Genomic DNA, 20,901 nt, shown 5'->3' on the forward strand with positions numbered 1-20,901 from the left:
GGCTGGGAAGGGATGTGAAGGGTAAACAAAGGAGGAGGCTGCAATGCTTGGTAAGAAATGTACGCATTATCCTGCCCATGTAACTGTAACCCCTCTGTACAGTATGTTCACAAAAAATAAAAATAAATAATAATTTAAAAAAAGATATTTTGCTGTTAATTTTCTCTTAAGTGAGATACATGAAAAATGGTTTATTGATTCAGGTTATTTGAAAAGCCCAGTTCTTCTAAACGTGGTACAGTGTTAAGACCGACAAAACGCAAATCCATCAACTTTAATGTTTTATTATGCTAGTAATCAAAACAATAGTTTGTTATTTTTATTTTTAAAAATATATAAAGATCCTATTGGCTAGGGAAATTGCTGTTATTTATATATTATATATATTATACTATGCTAATACACTATATATACTAATATATATTTTTGTCTATATATTTTTTGTATATGCTCAAATGAATAATCAGTACATCTATCTGTCGCTATCAGAGGACATGACAGTAGAGCTGATGACCTCCTGTGACAAAGTTCCTTGACCAAAGACTCTGGTCTGAATGAGTCACCATGCCTCCTGAATGAGACATTAACTGAAGACACTTTACAAACCTATTTAATTAAGTGGGACTAGACTATTATTTCTGAATATTGTAGAGTTTTTTGGAGTTTTGAAGGGATTCTATTCCTCTAAATGCTTAGTTGTTTCACTCATTCACTCGTGTTAGTTGGACCAATAGATATGCAACTAGCAAAGAATATGATATCTTCTCTGATATTTGTTAAAGATTCAGTAAACATTGCTACCCATAATGTAGCCTGTTTCCACAAATATGCACAATTAAAAATTGGTAATGAGTGAATGTGGCTTTTCATGAGAGCATGGAATACCTTCATACCTTGTTCCCTACTTTTTGGTAAATGTAAAGAATACAGAATGGCTATTGGTTCAATTCTTTAAAAATGTACCATTTTGAGAAAGTCCTGAGAGGTTCTTAGCTGAGAGCTGTGTGCCACACCCAATATGGCATGAATTTGAAGTCCTACCCCAGCATCTACTACATCTGCTCATGTCTGCTGTGAGATGCACTCTTGATGGCTGTTTATAGCCTGAATATTTGTATCACAGTTCCCTAATACTGGTGGTGGATAGCCTACATTCTCATAGCAGTTGTAAGAATGGAAAATTCTAAGTGACTACTTTTAGGCGAATTCTACCTCTCTTTTGAGGGTCAGTTAGGGGCATCTTTCCTTAAATCCTTTGTCATCTCCCTTTTCTTCCCAATTGCCTTCTTGCAGTGCTCCTGTCTGCCACTCCCATCATACTTTGCAGCCCTTGCTCTTAGTGTTCTACACTATAAATGATTCTTTTTGTTTCTGTGTCTATTCCTACATCTTTATCATGACCTCTTGAAGGCCCTGTTTTATTGATTTTTGTATGTGAGAGCCCAGTTCAGCAGCAGGTGTGATTGAACTCAAATACTGGTTGAACAAACAGCCTCAGCCATGAATACCTATTGTTCGGTGTGTTTGGTGACCTATCTTTAGTAGATGAGGTAGAAGGTTATCTAGGACCTAGATTATTCTATTGAAACCAATTCCCTTTGGTAGCCACCATGGCCAACCCTATCCACTCTGGGTAAAGGGATATACTTTAGGCTTTCTCCTTGAACCTTTTGCTGTGCTTGGCTCTTTTGGCAAACTGGTCTTGGACCACCTGAAGGTCATTTTACAGTGACTACTGGTACATTAAAGTAGCCTTAACCAAAACAAGCAAGTTACTTTCCCTTTCACAAGGACTCCAGTGCGAAGGGAAGTGAACTTTGAGGAGCTTTCGAGGAAAGGAGCCACAGAAAAGGAAAGAATGAATTACTTCCTCTTAGCTTGGAGTTGCCTTCTGTTAGTCACAAAGGCTGAAGCAAAAGGGAGGGGTATATTTAGATTTTTTTGTTGTTATTGTTTTGTTCAGTGGATATTTGCCTGGTCGTGAATATTGAAAAACCAACCACTAGAGAATTGCCAACTGTTCCTTAGCACATCTATACAATACCACATTCTTTGTACATCTAGGTCTTCTCCTTTGTTCACATACTTTTTATCATTAATGCTTTCTTCTTCCTCGGTTCTTTTTTCTTTTTTTCTATTTTCTTTTGCCAGTTCTGGGACTTGAACTCTGGGCCTGGGCTCTGTCCCTTGGCTTCGTTTGCAGTCTACCACTTGAACCATACTGCCAATTCTGGCATTTTCTGTGTATGTGATTCTGAGGAATCAAACACAGGGCTTCACACATACAAGGCTAGCACTCTATCACTAAGCCACATTCTTAGCCCTCCTTGGTTATTTTCTAACTTTATTTAATCTGTATTCTCAGTATACAATCCAAATGATTGCACAGAATTAGGTTGTCAAAGTAACCTGTATATTAAAAAGTGGTAGTAGTCAGGATGGGGAAAGTTTTGTCTTTCATAGTATTAGGAATGCAAGGCATGAATTTAATACCAGCAAGTGTTACTTTTCATTTACAGTGACTCTTAGAATTTTGCATTTGTTAATGTTTTATTTGCATCTATTTGCATAAATGGTAGACTTCCATGAGATAAAACGTCTTTGACTTAAGGGAAATTTGCTTAAAATGCTAGCAACACAGAGGAGAAGAAAGGATTTTTAAAAATTACAGATTTGGGAGTTACATATTTCATAACTGGCCAGGCTAATGTTATGGTCATTGTGTTTCGAAAAGTCAGTGTGTTTTGATCAGATTGCTTCCAGAGAGCACAATTATTCTAGCCTGTATCACTGCTTAAAATAATTCTTTGTAAATGGAATTTATGCAGTTTCACCAAGCTTTTACAGAAGGACCTTTGGCTCTCCTGCTTTTTCTCGGGCCTTCAGAAAAGGTGCTTTAATATGTTACGATTCCAAAGGTCTTATCAGTCCCTGCCTAAGGACTTGTGAGAAATGGTCTTTAAAATTGCCTTGAAATAGTCTTAAGTGTGAAGCTACTGCTAAGTAAATGTTGCTGCTGATAAAATTTTGTGGGAAAAGGTGTATTTCTAATCTGTACATTTTAGAATAAATGACCTTCAAATGATTTTGAGATCTGAGATACCTGAGCATTTGAAAGCGTGTTCATTCAGCTTAGCAGGTTTTAGTGGCTTGTAGTAAAGAAAATAATGATAGGAAGAAGGCTGACTTCATTGGTGTACTCATTGTAGTATGCTTTGGACTTCCTACTTCAGATGAAATATATACTCTAGAGCTATTTAGTCCAGAAGGAAATTCAGAGAAGAGCACATTAAATGTGCTGGACCCAGCTGCCCTGGGAAGCCTGGTGTGGTTCTTGCAGTGAATTTCACTGTGTCTTCCTATTGACTGGATCACTCAGGCTGAATTAGCCATCATTTATGATGGATGTAGCCTGACTATAAGCACTAAGCTGTTCAGATTCTGCTTTTAGTTCAAGGATAAAAGAACAAAAGCTTGAAGTATTGTTAATGAAGCTAATTTCGATTATATTCATCGGAATTAACTGAGGGATTACTGATGATGTTTTTTAATATAGGATAGTCTAAAAATAAGGTGGAACTAAAATTCTGAACATGAGCTTATTAACTGTGTATGTATTAAAAGCTTAATGAAAATAGAATGTGTAACTCCCAAATCAAGGAAGGAAAAATGTTTATAAAAAAATTTATATTTAATGTAAGGTTGGCGATCTATGTAGATTAACGCATAAGAGTGTGTGCTGAACTTGTACAAGGCCCTGGGTCTAGCACGGGGGAAAAAAAAGGAAAGGAAGGAAAGAAAAAATGGAGTAAGCAAAGTGAATAGAATGTTTAAGTGTGAAAACCAATAAGCAGTAATAATTACTAAAACATACAGATTGGATTTTTATAGTTAAATCACATTGCATTCATTTGCAGAAAACACAGTTAAGATATAATGGCAGATTTCTGCTCCTGGCCTTGATATGGTAACATACTGGCCAGCCCACCTGTCTACAGTTTGAAAACTAGAAAAAGCAACTGTAACTCAAAACAAGAGATGAGTCTTACAGTTGCCCTAGCCTTTTGCTTGCAAATAGTTTGTGGACCCCAGCAAAAATAGGAGGAATTTAGTATATATGTTTTACTGATTTAAGCCTTCGGGATTTGCAGATCAAAGGAGAGAAATACCCAGAAATTATGCCTTGGAATCCACTTATGCTTTTGGCTCTCTGTTAAGATGTGTCTATATTGAATCAGATTCCAAGGTTCAGACTAAGAGCAACAACCAGGGAGCTGTCAACTGACAACCATCAAAGGTTTGATAAGGCTGGGAAATTTCTGTTCTGACAGAGCAGAAAGGCCTTGTGAACACGTAGATGTTCAGTAGATAACTCAGAAAGACCACTAGAGCTATGGTCTTCACCCAGCAAAACTTACAAAGAAGTCTTAAATAAATCTGGCTCACTTACCAATCAAGTTACTGCTTCAGAACATTTGACAGGCAGATTAGGAAAGGAAAAATAAACGCAACAACATTCAAAAGGTCCAGAATCCACTTTTAAAAGTTACTTAATACATGTATAAAGAAGCCGGAGACTGACTTATAAAAATTGGTCAATAGAAATAGATCCTAAAATGACATAAAAAGTTATGAAAATAATTTTTTTAAGTTTCCAGAAAAATGTTAATATACTAAGCAAAAGAAGTAGGAAATATAAAAAGGAATTACCCATTCTGTTAGAGGTAAAAATAAATTTTGAACTGGTAAATTTTCTACATAAGCTAGTAGTTTATAGATACTATATTAAAAAAAAAAGAATTTGAAGCAGGACAATTAAAACTACATTACAAAGAGAAAAACAGAAGTAAGCACAACCCTCTATTTAACACAGCAGCCAAAGAGGAAAACATTCCAAATCAGGAAATGTATAAGAAATGAATGTGACTTTTCATGTGAAACAGTGTATGTAAGAAAACAATGGAAATATGCCCTTCTTGATTTCTGTATTTAAAACTCCAATCCTTTCCACACATCCTGGCTACCTTATCAGCACTTATCGGTGTTCTCCATAGCATTAAGCAGTATATATGGAATTGCTGCATAATTTTGTACTTATGTATTTGTCTCCTTTGTTAGATTCACTTTTTTCTGAACTGTTTCTTTACCATCTACAAACACATTTTATACATAATTGCTGATTAGCAAATGTCTCTTGAATGAGCAAACGAAAGAATAATAGTTGGTATTAAGGGTGTCTATAGAAAAAGATGTGTTTGTGTGTGTTTATAAATAAAGGATTTTAAAGAAATGACTCATGATTATGAGGGTTTGGCAAGTCCTAAGTCTACAGAGTAGGCTCACAGGCAGAAGAGTTAGGAGAGAAGTGTTGTTTGCTGGCTGACTTGCTTCATTGTTGCTCAGAGAAGTTAGTTTTTGTCTTCTTAACATCTTCAGTTCGGAAGTGGTGCTGTGGCTTAAGTGGTAGAGTTCTGTCCCTGAGCACAAAGAGGTTCAAGGACAGTGCCCAGGCCCTGACTTCAAACCCCAGGACTGGCAAAAAAAAAAAAAAAAAAAGATATTTAGCAGATGGAATGAAGTCCATCCAGGTTATGGAGGAAAATCTCCTTTGTTCCAAAATACCATACAGAACCATCTTGAATAATGGTTAATAAGCCAAGTTGAAATAAAACTATTACAATAAAGGTATGGAAAATAGGGACTCATATACTATTGCCACAAAGTAGCATCTGTTAAAAGACCCACTTTGTAAGAACTCCCTTGGCTATCCTTACTGACTTAGAACCATTATTTCTAAAATACATAACCCATGAACATCGAGGATATTAGTGTCTAAAATGAAATAATCACATTGAGGTCGTTAGGACATTCAGTTATATCTACTAATAGTTTCTACTTAAATAATTCACTATGTCTAAAACTGACTAAGTGAGATAAGAAGAAATTGGTGTTCTTTTTTTTATTACATAATTTTATTGTCAGAAACTTAGGTAAGTGACTGTAGTTGAAGTTAACTTTCTCTTTTTTTAACCTAGTATTTAATAATCTGTTCATCAAAAGTCTGTTCTGATGAGGCCCTGCACTGATTTTGTCCCCCACAGTTGTCTGATGATGGTCGCTATGTTTTGTTATCCATCTGGGAGGGATGTGACCCGGTAAACCGACTCTGGTACTGTGACCTGCAGCAGGAGCCCAACGGCATCACCGGTAAGTTAGTTTACAAACCCAGGTTGCTTTTTCAAGAAGCATCATTTTAAAAGCAATTGTTTTGGTCTAGTTGATTTCCCAAGGAGGCTTCTGCCTTTCTATCATGTTATCTCAGGTTGTACAATTGTTTTCTTTCAGTACTATTTCATAAAATGAGGGAAAATGAAATGAAGCATTTTCTCATAGACTTATATCTGCACTTGACTCTGAAAGTGTCCTGTGTGTTACAGATGAAGAGTTAGGAAGAAGCTGGTTGGCTGGTCTATAATGTATTAACAGCTGTGTAGATGTTTGGTTGCAAACCCTCCCAGGAAAGCAGTGATAACCAGAATTTACCAGACTAACAAGCAATCCTATCATACCAGGCCATGTCCTAAGTAACAGCCTGGTTTTGCTTCTTGAACCCTTAGAGCACGATATAATCAGCAGCTTTTATTCTGGCCTTAAACAGATGGCCATTTAGTGAAGATTGCCTTATTTTTTTTCTATTAAGAAAATAGACGCACTCATTTTGTCTCAAGAAAACAGCAACACCTAGATTAGTGTTCACATTCTTGGAGAGGAACAAAACATAAGACTGTCTGGCTGGACATGTTGGCACATTCCTGTAAGCCCAGAACTCAAGAGGCTAAGACAGGAGAATTGCAAGTTCAAGGCCAGCCTGGTCTGTACGGTGAGCTCCTATCTCAGAGAAAGAAAGAAGTGTGAATGAAATTGTTCCTGTTTGGTTCTGCAATCTTGGGATGCTGGGAAGGACTCTGCTGTAGTAAACATTCTAATTACATTATAACTCTTCAAGAGGATGCTGTTTTCATTTTCCTTCATTATATCTTGAAGTCAGTAAGTATGTTTATGTTACTAAGGGACACAAATTAACAAATTTAAAATGCAAATTCTTTATTCCAAATAGGGGAGAAAATTCCATCCACATTTTCATACACTGAACAGATATTGGTGTATCCACTTTGATAAGGGAGAAGCAGGATTGATTGAAACCTTTCACGGGCCAGAAAAACTCAAGGAAACTCTCCCCTATTTCCTTCCCAGTGTCTTGGTCCTTATCCTTCTTGTTTTTCACTCTTCCTTCCATTTGATCATCGGGTGTAGCAAAGAATTAGAGGACACTTTGGGAGGTCAAAAATACCACAGTGTCCAGATGAACAAGATCCTTGAGCAAAATTCTAGACAGTGCAGTTCATGAATGAAGGGATGAACAAAAGTGAGAAGCATCTGATAAACCCTGAATGGCTATCTGAACATGCAGAAGAAACAAACTCAGTTTCTACAACCCAAGCCACTTGATCCCCAAATGTGTGGCATCTTCCCTCCCCTGCCAGGTAGCTCATCTTTGCTCTTACATGGAAGTAGCATCAGGCCCCACAGATGGAGGGCTCAGTCCACTGCACCTCCTTCAGACCCAGTCACAAGTATGCGACTCTGGAACTTCTGCCTGACCAGGATTCTCAACACTCTGAATTGCATTTGCTTCATTTGCAGACAGAACTCAGGACATACTATATTTACATTTACTACTTTATTCCAGAGGGTCCTTCCTGCCCTCCCTCCCTTTCTCTCTTTCTTCCTCCCTTCCTTTATTTCTTCAGGTGGTATTGGGGGTTAAACTCAGGACCTCATAATTGGTAGACAGGAGTTCTACCGCTTGAGCCACACCTCCAACCCTTTTTATTTATTTATTTAATAAGGAATTTAAATTCCTAATTTAAATAAGGCCTCACATTTTTTGGGGGGGTGAGGTAGGCAGAGGAAGCCTATACTACCATCCTCCAGGACCATGGGCATGGTGCTACTACACCCAGCATTTTATTGTTGTTGTTAAGACAGGGTTTCATGAACTTATTACCTAGGCTGACTTCAAACCTCAATATTCTCAGTATATATTTTCCTCCCAAGTAGCTGGGATTACAGATATGAGCCCTCATGCCCAGCTTTCCAAAATATACTTCAAAGGGTACAAGTAATCAGCCAGGTAAAGAGATAGATAAAGAGAAGGAGGGTCCTGTGTGCAGGAGCTTCGGTTTTTGGAGAGTTGGGGTATATCATGCTTATGGCACACGGGTGAACTCTTGTTCCCCTTCTGCAAGTCTTTATGTGCTCAGCTTCCAGAAGTTCTGCAGACCTAAGCCTCTGGATTTTCATGGAGATTTCATTGCATAGGTGTGAGGAAAATCTGAATAACCAAATGGAATGGGACAAAAAGGGCATGATTGTATTCCCAGAGAGCAGGGGAATCATTGAGGCCTGTCTGCTCAGCAGCTTCTTGGGCTCTTTGCAGCATTCATTTCTCCTAGGTTAGGGCAGGATCCTCTAGAAAAGGAGAAGCTATCAGATTAGAGAATTTCTGCATGGCTAGCTCCAAGGCAGGAGAATATCAGAGTGGTATATTTTTTAGTTTCTATGACTTGCATTGTGAAAGAGAAATTCTATTTTTTTTTGTGGTCTGCTTTGAAGAGAACAAGATTTCAGGGGCAAGGAGAGGTCAGAGAGAGAGAGAGAGAGATTCCCCTTCCTTTCCTTTCTCCATTTCTCTCCTCCTCTCTCGTTTCCTTTGTGAGGGAAATATTTGGAATTACTGCATTTTGGTTTTAGTTAATATCATGGTAAAGTAGGTTGAAGACAGTCTTTGAAGGTTTGGTTTTTTTTAAAAAAAATCTTAATTATAAAATCTGTTCTAAGTAAGAGATTTGGAAGTAATTTGTTTTCTACAAAACTAGATTCTTAATTAGGAGTCTTTTAATTTAAAAAAATGCAGAATTGTATGTACCTCTACTGTCCGGCTGTGTGGACTGTGTCTTATTGTGCAGACTGATAGTTGAGTATCAGGATCACATAGCCAGTGGGTGACAGTGTCACCTCCCTGCTTGCCATTCCTGTCTGCTCTCCCCTTTTTGTTACTCTTGTTGAACTAAGGCAAGGATAAATGATCCTGAGTGCTTTGACTGCAGCACACTTAGTTAATTAAAGTATTAGATGCATTTGTCGAGAAAAACTGGTGACTGGAAGTTAAATCCAGTGTTATGAAGCTTCTATGTTTATATGAATGAAATCTGTACCCTTTTTGATCATTGTAAAGCCTTTCTGCTCTGATTTTAATCTTTTTCCCCCTTAAAGGCAAGGAGAATTATTAGAGGTTTTCATAAAATTCTTTATTAAGGCACCACAAAATTACATTCCTTAAAAACTAAGGATGACACCTCTCTAACTTTTCTGTTGTCTTTGTCTCCCAAGAAAGCCTTCTGTCTGTATGCACTTTGAAATTAGAAACACAGAAAAGCACGTGCACACAACGCGCACACACACACATACACACACAGCCAGGAGCAATTTAGAAAAAGATGCACATGGGGAGAACAAAACTGTGAATACACAATGAAAAATAATCTTGGAGCTGGATGCTGGTGTTTCATGCCCCTATTCCTAGCCACTGAGGAGGAGACTGAGATTTTAGGATTAGGGATCTGAACCAACCTAAGCAGAAAAGTCCGAGGAACTTTTATCTCTAATTAACCAGCAAAAAGCTGGAACTGGAGACATAGTTCAGCTCTAGTAAATCATCAGTAATGAGTGAAAAAGCTGAATGAGGGCTTGAGGCTGAATTCAGGCCCCAATTCTGGCAAAACAAAACAACCGCAAATTTTTGGAACCTTGAAAGTTAAGTGGCATGTTTATGGAGCTAGATTCCTTTTGTCACATCAAGCTGCATTGTGTTCTCTCCCTTGCTGACTATCCTCTCTAACTTGTGAGGTTAATCTCTGTTCTGCCATTTTTGGTCTGTCTTTGGGAAGTTCATTTCCATCATTTGCTTTTCAGTACTTGCATTTAAGAGTAATATGAAGCCAGTAATATGCAGTGGTGCATACTTGTAATCCCAGTTACTCAGGAGGCAGAGGTATGAAGATTTTAGTGCAAGACTGGATCCAGCAAAAGTATGTTGATCTATGGGGCTGCATTAGCCAAGGGACACCTCATCTCTCTGGTTCTTTGTGGGGTCCCTGTGCCTAGAACAGTGCTTGAACTGTGAATGACTCACTGATGCCTTTAGGAATACACATGTGCGGGTATGTAAGCATCTTCCTCGGAGCTTCTCATTTACTTGTGATCCCCTAACTTTTATCATCATTCATCCTTATTCATCCTTATCAATCATCATCAACCTCATCCTCATTTGGCTTTGTTCTTTACTAAACCCTGAAAGTAGTGGATGACAGACGATGTTTCTTTCCATTCCATATGTTGTATTAAGATGATTAGTGAAGAGGTACCAAGGTGTTCTTAAGGACACCTAACCAGTGTGACATTTTATTAGTTCTGCGGTAGGAAGAACAGCTGAGTGTTGACTCCTCTGGTTCTTAATGTGACTGATGTCTGCAGATGAGTTGAAATTAATTACCCTGAACCTTGCAAGAAAATGATTTCTGTCTCAGTTTTCTTAACTGTATGATCTGTACTTTTCTATTTCTTTTGAAATATACACATACTTTGTGTTTCTAGAATGTTATTAAAACTTCATACACTTAGATTAAACCTAGAATAAATTTCCATATATTTTCTACCTCATCATTAAAAATCAGATCTTCTCAGCTATTTCTTTTCCCCCAAATGGGTGGACCTTTAAATTTTTACAAGAAAACTTAAGTGAATTTCTATCTTGAAAGTATAAACCTATTCCTTAGTATGTAAACATTTATCTTAGGAATATGTGTTTAAATATTTGTGTTAGAAAAGTAGGAGATATTATTAAGCTTCAATTTTAAATTGATTTCTTTTGTTTTTACATTGTAAAGAACTGTGGAAAGATTCAGTATAAATGCCAGACTCTTATGTTTTATGTTTAGTTACAAAGCTGATATGACCCAGTGCTCACTCTGTGCTAAAATCCATAGCATGGATTCAAGAGAGGAAAGGATGTAATGAGCTTCCTTTGAAAAAAATCCTGTCCTTGTGAAGGTCTATCCTTTAGAATATTTTGCCTATTTTAAAATTGTTCTTGTAGAAATCCTGACACATTCCTTATGGTCACTGAGCACACAGGATCTATTTGAAGCTGGGGTTAATGCTTCAAAATCTAGTAACAGGTTTGACCTATACTTTTGGGAAGCTCTTATTTACCGGAGCTTGATTATTTATATAACCACCACATCTTTGAATTCACCTGTGCACGCAGGAAAATGGAGGGAAATTTCTATTGTGTTTTGCCTTTGGTGACACTTTAGTGATTTGGGGTAGAGAGGGATTATAATGAATAACTCTGTGTGCAAGACCTTTTCAGGCAGAGACTGTAAGATGGTTAGTGTGTGACACAAAGGTTTCACATCAGGAAATGCTTTATTGTCTGTGGAATCTTTTAAGAAATCTGACATTTCACCAAACCCAGATTTTGTGTCTATAAATGTCATAGGCCAGACAATGATATCTCATCATTCTTACTATAAACAAATCAAGCTTTCTGATTACCCTCAAATTTGGCAGACAGCTAACAAAATTTAATTTATATTCTTTTCAGAAACGGAGACTTTGTTTTAAACATTGTTTTATGGCAGCTGAGATACAGTTGCCTTTGAGTAGGTCCACTGCTGAGTTTTATTTTGAGGTTAGCAATTTGTCAGTGTAAAAATATAATTGTGTTTCCAATGCAGAGTTTAACCTTTCATGACAAGTAATTGTGAAGGACCATTTCTGAGAGTTGGGCAGATTTTGAATTACCTCAGAATAACCTCACAATCAAAACAATGTAAATGGTGTTAAGGGAAAGGTTTTTAGGCAAGGCTTTCCAAATCCATGGCTCGTTTGCCAAAAAGAGAGGAGGCCAGAGAGACTGAAAGCAGGAATAGGAGCTGAATTGTGCTGAGTATTTCTGCTGGGGTGGAAAGTTAGATCTGCGCTTCTCTGTGGATAAGAGTCTTATTAGAAGTCTTCATCGCAAGAATAATTTATAAGTAAATCTGCAAGTGGTAGGCCTGGAAAGCACAGAATGAGTAGCACCCTCTCTTGCCTGTCTTTACCTGAGCACTGGCAGGGGTCTCTTTATCTGAGCACTAGAGGAGACACGTTGTGAATTTTACTCATGAAACAGGAGAGACGCTGCCCTTCACGTGGGTACAGGTTGACTTAATTGTGTCCAATGTGGCTCAAAAATTCTTCTGCCAGCCGGGCGCTGGTGGCTCACACCTGTAATCCTAGCTACTCAGGAGGCTGAGATCTGAGGATCGCGGTTCAAAGCCAGCCCGGGCAGGAGAGACCGTGAGACTCCTATCTCCAATAAACCACCAGAAAACCGGAAGTGGCACTGTAGCTCAAGTGGTAGAGCACTCGCCTTGAGCTGAAGAGCTGAGGGACAGCGCCCAGGCCCAGAGTTCAAGCCCCACGACCGAAAAAAAAAAAAATTCTTCTGCCAAAAATTCAGAGTTTCCAGGCTGGTTGTGTTCCAAGGGGCAAACTAGGAGAAATACTCTGGAAGGTTGCCACTTCAACCCATGCCTCCAACATTTCCCACAGGTAGTGCTTCATTCCTTTAGGGGAAACTAGTTTACTGTCAGAAAGCACGAGCCAGACAAAAATCACCAACATGAGAATAGAACTAGCAGAAATGAAGTGAGATAATCAGATTCAGCCTGAAAATAAGTATGGGAAATACACTTTGAACAATGATAAACCATCTGCGTAGTGGTGCTATAAAAATAATGTAAATAAGAATTGTGGGGATAAGAGATAAGATGCTAGAAAGACTCAGATTCGGAAAAGGACCAATAATACTTTTAGGAATAAAAAATATGGTCATTCACATTTTAAAACAATTATTTTGGCTAAATAAAAAAATAGACATAGTAAAAGAGATTTAGGGAACCCAAATGTAATTTAAAAATATAGCTGCCCACCAAGAGATGGAAAACATGTTATTGGATATGAAAAATGAACTTCTAGAAATGATAAACTACAAGTTGAGAACCATTATTCTGCAAAACACAACGTTAAAAATCTAAGATGCATAAGCTGGGTGCCTGTGGCTCACGCCTGTAATCCTAGCTACTCAGGAGTCTGAGATCTGAGGATCTGGGTTCGAAGCCAGCCCAGGCAGGAAAGTCTGTGAGACTCTTATCTCCAATAAACCACTCAGAAAACTGGAAGTGACGCTGTGGCTCAAGTGCAAGAGCGCTCACCTTGAGCTGAAGAGCACAGGGTCAGCACCCAAGCCTAGAGTTCAATTCCCCCCCCAAAAAAAAAACAAAACTAAGATGCCTATTAGAACTCTGTATATAGTTAATGTGAAGGTTAAAAATACTTAATTAAAGGTAGTACCACAGGAATGATATAGTACCTATCTTAATATCAAAGTCAACTTTAAAGCAGAAACCATTGCTAGAGATAAAAATGGATAATTAGAAAACTTTTAAACTAGTTTTGTGCAAGTGTATAAAATTATGTGTATATCTAACAGCATAATTTCAAAACATCAGGAGCAAATTTTGAGCATATGAGCAAAAATAGAGAAGCCCACAATTGTAGAGACATTTTTAACAGACCTTTTCTGCAACTGACAGAATGGCCAAGAATAAATCAGTAAGTATACAGAAGATTTCAACAGTATTTAAACGGCTGACCTAATAGGCATATATATTTAGCATACTATATCCAGTAATTTCGAGCACACATTCTTCAAGTATTTACAGAACATTTTTAAAGAAAATTTTTAAAAAATCCCTACATCACAAAGCATTTCTCAACCAACTTAAAAGCACTAATAGCACACTAACTATATTCTCTGAGCACCGTAAGATACAAGCAAGAGTCAATAATTATTACCAAAGAATGAGTGATCTTACGAGGACAATGTGAAGTGAAAGAATCAGATGCAAGCGTGTATGTGTTGCATGATTTCATTACATGTAAAACCCGTGTGATGAGGGAAAATTATACTATAGTGTTTATGGTACCCAGACAGGAAGAGATAAGAAAGAAAAGCCAATTTTCATAAAAGTCAGGAAGAGCTCCCAGAAGGCAAGTGGGACTCCATACAAACAAAAATCAACTGACTGCCCCCATGTGTTTGTTCTTCCAGATAAGTTTTAGGATGCTATCACATTCCCTAGAAATTTCATTTGGATTTTGAATGGAATTTGTTAAATCCATACATTTCTGGGATTATTTGCACCTTTGAAATGCTGTATCGACCTAGGTAGGGATATGATATGTGTTCCAGCTACTTTTTTGTCCCTACTTTTATATTTCCTTAGGGGGAAAAAATAGTAGATTTTTTTTCTTCATTTAGGATCCATTTTTCATGTTTAGATTTTTAAGTGTCCCATTAAGTTTGCTTCTGTTGTAAATGAGGTTCTTCCCTTACTTCCCTCTGTGTTTTCTAATGGTTATTGCCAATGTATAGGAAAGCCCTGTGTGTGGGGTGGGGGGTGTGGGTAGGGAGAGGGAGGGGGAAGGTGTTCTGGGAGAATTCAATTCAGGGCTTTGGTTTTTCACTCAAATCTGGTGCCCAACCACTTGAGCCACACCTCCATTTCTGTTTATTATTATTATTAATTAGAGGTAGGAGTCTCAGACTTCTCTTCCCTGGCTGACTTCAAATCTCTATCCTTAGGTCTCAGCCTTCTGAGTAGCTGCAGCTACAGGCTTAAGCCACCAGTGCTTAGCTAGAAATTATTTTTGTTGTAGGGTAGACACTAGCAATAACTTTTAGAATGGTTTTCACATTTTCTTTAATTCCTAGTTGACATTGACCAAATGAGGCCCTAAGTAGTAGGAGAGCCAGAGTTCTCCTCCAAATATGTCTGACCCTTGAACCTTTTTATATGATAGAATCCTGTTTCCTCTAATAAATTTAATTCTTGAACAAATTATCTGAAGATACAGTGAACACAAAGTAGTTAAAAGAGCATAAAGTATTCATTAAAGCTAGAAGGAATATGAATGAATTATGCAAAATAGTTACAAAATGAAATTGAAAGTAGGAGAGGAATGGAGAAGATCTGACAATCATTCAGATTAGAAGTCACAGGGTTTTTACCCTTATGAAACATTCTCTGAGTATCTGTATAGATACACTGTGAAGCAAATGTCTTCCCAGTATTTTTTTTAAATAATAAAAGTGATGGTGAGCCATTTGGGTGATGATGAACATGTTCAAGATCTTTAGAGTGAGCACCACCTCCATGCTAGTTTTTCAGAATATAAAACTAGAAAATGGGTCTGGGAAGGTGGCTCAGTGGTAGAGCACTTGCCTTGCATGCATGTGGCGCTGTGACTCAAGTGGTAGAGTGCTAGCCTTGAGCTAAAGAGCTGAGGGACAGCGCCCAGACCCAGAGTTCAGGCCCCACGACCAGACCCCTGCCCCCTCCCAAAAAAAACTAGAAAATGTCCCTTCTAGCCAGGCATTGGTGGCTCATGCCTATAACCCTAGCTACTTAGGAGGCTGAGACCTGAATGAGGATCAAGAATTGAGGATTACAGTTCAAAGCCAGCCTAGGCAGGAAAGTTATTTCCAACTAACCACCAGAAAACAAAGTGGTGCTGTGTCTAAAAATGTTAGAGTGCTAGCTTTGAGTAAAAAAGCTCAGGGACAGCACCCAGGCCCTGAGTTCAAGCCCCACAACTGACGGAAAATATCCCTTCTTCCATTTAACACAACTTTATTTGTATCTTTGAAAAAACCTCACACTGTATTTCAGGACTAAGTGTGAAATAGTTAATAAAAAAGATAAATAATAAGAAAATAAATACATAACTACATCTTGCAAGAAGGACCAAGAAGAACTAAACTGGGGCAATTAGAAGTGGCTGGCCTCCTGAGAATGGGCAGTTAGGCAGAGGACAGGGCCTGTGACATGGCTAGATGTACATGGTCAACAGCCAGTAGAGCACAGATAGGAAGCAACAGTTAGAACAAGCTGAAGTTGGTTAAGTGGGAAAGGATTGCTACATGGAGCCTTTGACCAAAATGTGTGGGGGAAGTCCGTTACAATATGAAGACAATGTGGTGACTAAAATACAGAGACAATCAAGGACAGCAATGGGAAGGCCAGGCAGGCAGCTTAATGCAATAGACAAAGTTTCTCAGACTTAGTACTGTTGATACTTGGAGCTGGCTGCTGCTTTATCATGGTACTCTCCTATGCATTGCAGCTTGCATAAACAGCATTTCTGACCTCTTCTCACTAAATGCCAGGAACAATCCTCCTACTCCCCCTCCCCTACATTATGACAATCAAAAATATCTCTAGACACTTCAAATGCTGTATGAGAGAGGAAAATTTGGTTGAGTCGTTACTATAGTCCAGAGAGCAGACAGTGAAGCTTTCTCATGGTGTGATATTAGGAATGAGTCTCAAATCTAGCAAAAATGTAGCTGATTATATTGGAGGTAAGGTGCCAGGTTTTGAAAGGTTTTTTTAAGAATACTTTATTTCTTTTCCTTCCTTCCTTCCTTCCTTCCTTCCTTCCTTCCTTCCTTCCTTCCTTCCTTCCTTCCTTCCTTCCTTCCTTCCTTTTTTCCTCTCTTTCCTTCCTTCTTTCCCTCTTTTATTCTTCCTTTTTTTTTTTTTTTCTGTGCTGGTACTAAGGCTTGAACTCAAGGTCTGGGTGCTGTCCCTTCGCTTTTCTGTTCAAGTCTAGAGCCCTACTACATGACGCACAGTTCTACTTCCCGGCTTTTTGCTGTTGAATTGGAGTCTCACAGACTTTTCTGGCTTGACTTGTTTTGAATCACCATCCTCAGATCTTAGCTCCTGAGTAGCTAGGATTATAGGCATGAGCTACCAATGCCCAGCAGTTTTTAGAATTAAACAATAGGAAAAAAAATAGCAACACCAAAAAAAAAAAAATTCACCTTGCTTTTCTTGTGCCTTGGAGTTTTCCAGTTGCTCTTCCTTGTGCTGTATAGATAGAAATGATTCCTTCCTAAATACAAAGCTCACAGTTTTTTAAAATTTCAGATAGATGACAGGAATGCTTGATCTCTCACCAGGAATCCTGAAGTGGGTAAAACTGATCGACAACTTTGAAGGAGAATATGACTATGTAACCAATGAGGGAACGGTGTTCACGTTCAAGACAAATCGCCATTCTCCCAACTATCGCTTGATTAACATTGACTTCATGGATCCTGATGAGTCCAAATGGAAAGTGCTGGTTCCTGAGCACGAGAAGGATGTCTTAGGTAAGATTCCAGGTGACTTGCTTGTTGGACTTTTGTTTCAGGTGAGAACACCAGCAAGCTTTCTTCTTCTCTAGTGACTGGTTTCAAGATACAGAACATTTGACCTCTAAATTATTAGGGCTAGCATGTCTAAATAGTGCATCCAAGTCTTTGTTATGTGACATTACTGCAGCTTAATACAGTAACATAGAAATGGTTCCTAAAATGTGGAGGTATGCAGTCAGACTTGCAAAGACTACTGGTGGCTTCTCAAGAAGCTGAGATCTGTTGATAGTAGTTCAAAGGCAGTCCAAGCTGGAACGTCCCTGAGACTCTTATCTCTAGTTAACCACCAAAAAAACAGAAGTGGAGCTGTAGGTCAGGTGGCAGAGCTCTAGCCTTGGGCACAAAAACTCAGGGACAGCTCCCAAGCCCTGAGTTCAAGCTTCAGTACTGAGGCATGCCCATGTGCGCACACACACACACACACACACAAAAGTACCAGTTATCTTTGTATACTTATTATTGGATACTAATCACTAATATTCAGTTTTTAAACCTATTAGATTCACAAATGTTAGCTTTTAGCTTTTTGACTAACCTTTGGTTATTTGCATGATATTCTTGTAGAACTAAGGGTAGGTTTAAAGAATAGATTGCTGTCAGTTTTAGTTTAAAACATTGTAGTCACTTTGTGTATTCAAGCACATTAATCTCTTGAAAATCTGCCTTCCACATCATCTGTTTTTCATGGTGTTTTCTCTGATTTTTGCAAAAATGATTTACTGCTTTGAAAGCTGAATTTGTTTAGAAAACTCACTAATTTGGAGACAGTTTTTTTTCCTATAAAAGGGGAGTTCAGTACTTTTGGGCCTATGAAGATCTTCATAGGAAGACTTTACCATGTTAGAGGTGAACATCTGTGATAGATTCAGTGACAATTCTGTGATAGATTCATTTAGGAATGCAAAAGTTTCTATGGTTTGCAGTGTCCAAGAGGGAAGGCCAAGGCCCAGGCCCAAGAGTAGCTCTGTCTCAGGTAAAATAGTGCTACAGTGTGTTCTTTGATGAATTAAAGCCAATGTCTGCACTCGGGCAGATCAAGGATTACATCCTAGGTTATCATCCTGTTCACTCTGTTCTTGCTAGCTCAAGAAAGATATTTTCTTGTGCCTGGTAACTAAAAAATTCAAACCTGGAATTGCATGGAATGGTCTTCATGCCTGCTCTTTCCTACTGAATCCACAGCTACAACCCAAGGCAGCATGGCTGCTGCCAGGCTTTTCCTTCAAAGTAATTAGGCAGTACTGCTGCATGCGTATACAGTAATATGTGTGTGTGTGTATTTGTGTATATGTATATATGTGTATGTGTGTATTATATATATATATATTCACTAGAACCCATCAGTCAATTCAAAGACAAGCACAGCTGGACTCTTTGCATATCATTATTACAGAACTCACTGTGGAGAATGAAAGGTAGAGATTAATCATAAAGTACAACTGTAAAGTCAGGGCTTTTATTGATGACAGTTCACAAATCACTTTCCTTTATAACTCGCTGGTTCATATTTTTTATATACTCATAGTTAACACAGATTGATTATTTTTTTATCATTAAGCTTGCTTGATTAAGGTGCTCTAACCAAAAAAAAGAAAAAGAAAAAAAAACCTATTAGCTAGTGAACAAATTACTTTATTTGGATGCAACAATTCTTTATATCCTGACTTGAGCAAAATTTTGCTTTGGTAATCCAAGCCACTCAGAGATTGAGGTCCCTGGTGACCCTTAGCCTTCCCTGTAGGATAACATGATGTTATAAGAGAGCACTACTAATTTCTTGGGTATCAGCATGAAGTCAAAGGAAGTTGTCTTTTCAGCATGTTTGCGCTATTACCTGTGACGTCCATCTAGCACTGCTTCCTTCTTTCTGGGTGGCCTGTCCCAGTTCTGGCTGACCTCTGTGCCTGCCTTTCCATCCCATGCCTTCCTTCCCATTTGTTATAACCAAGCACTATGACAGTGATCTAGCTCACCCTGTATCACAACAGTCACCAAGTCCTAGTGATTCTTCTTAGGAAATGCCTTTCATTCCTCCTTTTCCATTCAAGCTCCATCCCCCGTGTTCTCTACAGTACATGCATTAGTGATCATGCTTGCTCTCCCTCCCCACCCCCACTCCCTACCTCCACCATTTTCTGTAGATTTGCACCATTTTGCAATCCGTGTCAGATAACATTTATTAATGTTGTTTCTATATACATTAGCCCATGTTCAAACACTGGCTCTTCACTAATGGCTGACTCCCTTTTATCTGACTCACTGTGAATGCTGACTACTAGCAACGTTGAAAAAGAAAACCAATTGAGATTGGGTCTCAAAATGAAATGCTCACCCTTAGTGACCTAACTTCTTTCCCCTAAGCTCCATCTCTTAAAGGCTCCACCACCTCCCTTAGCTGAGGACTAAGCATTCAACACACAGGCTGTAGGGGTCACTTATCAAAATCAGTGTGACGAAGTTGTTTGAAGTGCACACATCATCTAGACCAAGATGTTTTGTTTCCTCTGGACAGAATAAATGTAACGAGTGTGATCATTCAATAAAGGACTGCGCTGAAAACTACTTGAGATATTAAAATCAACTTGTAAAATGGCTTTGACGGTCTTACTGCTGCTTCACACAAAGCAGAGCTCTGTAACTGCTGTTCCGTTAAATAAATGGCAGAAACATGAGGTTCTCTCCTTGTCTTTGTAGAGTGGGTAGCTTGCGTCAGGTCCAACTTCCTGGTCTTATGCTACCTCCACGACGTGAAGAACATCCTACAGCTTCATGACCTGACCACAGGTGCTCAACTTAAGACCTTTCCCCTAGAGGTCGGCAGTGTTGTGGGGTACAGCGGGCGCAAGAAGGACAGCGAGATCTTCTATCAGTTCACTTCCTTTTTATCTCCAGGTGAGTCTTTTCCCTGTTGCTGTTCACTTGGAAACTTAGGCTTATGTGGTTTCTTTTTTAGTGCGTGTATGTGTATGTGCGTGCGTGTGTGTGTGCGTGTGTGTGTGTGTGTGTGTGTGCGTGTGTGTGTGTGTGCGTGTGTGCATGCTCGCCCTGGGGTGCTGTCCCTGAGCTTTGTAGCTCAAGACTAGCACTCTACCACTTGAACCACAGCTCCACTTCCAGCTTTTTGATGATTAATTGGAGATGAGAATCTCATGGACTTTCCTGATTGCACTGGCTTTGAGCACGATTCTCAGATCTCAGCCTCCTGAGTAGCTAGGAGTACAGGAGTGAGCCACTGACACCTGTCTCTTTGGTATGATTTGGGGGGGGGGCAGGGGAGAGTAGGAGAGTAATATTTATTTAGGTACTAGTAGTAGTAGTATTTGAACTCAGGACTTCACGCTTGCTCAGCTGCTGCTGTCATTTGTACCACAGCTCCAATAAGCTTTTGATCTATGTATAAAGTACACAGGGTCACAGCATATAGATAACAGACTATAAAATCTGTAGCCACTCCTGAGGTATGATTT

The 20,901-nt window shown here is 38.7% G+C and overlaps 1 protein-coding gene across 1 annotated transcript in view; it reads left to right on the forward strand.

The window, feature by feature from the left end:
- Nucleotides 1-20,901, forward strand: part of Prep (prolyl endopeptidase) — a 166,123-nt gene that overhangs the window by 106,792 nt on the left and 38,430 nt on the right. The window contains exons 8-10 of the mRNA XM_013022378.1: nucleotides 6,102-6,207; nucleotides 17,198-17,389; nucleotides 20,129-20,326. Coding sequence (XP_012877832.1) covers nucleotides 6,102-6,207; nucleotides 17,198-17,389; nucleotides 20,129-20,326 — 496 coding nt within the window. The remainder of the gene's footprint in view (nucleotides 1-6,101; nucleotides 6,208-17,197; nucleotides 17,390-20,128; nucleotides 20,327-20,901) is intronic.

This window comes from Dipodomys ordii, unplaced genomic scaffold, assembly GCF_000151885.1.
Source record: "Dipodomys ordii isolate 6190 unplaced genomic scaffold, Dord_2.0 Scaffold62, whole genome shotgun sequence".
Taxonomy (NCBI): Eukaryota; Metazoa; Chordata; class Mammalia; order Rodentia; family Heteromyidae; genus Dipodomys; species Dipodomys ordii.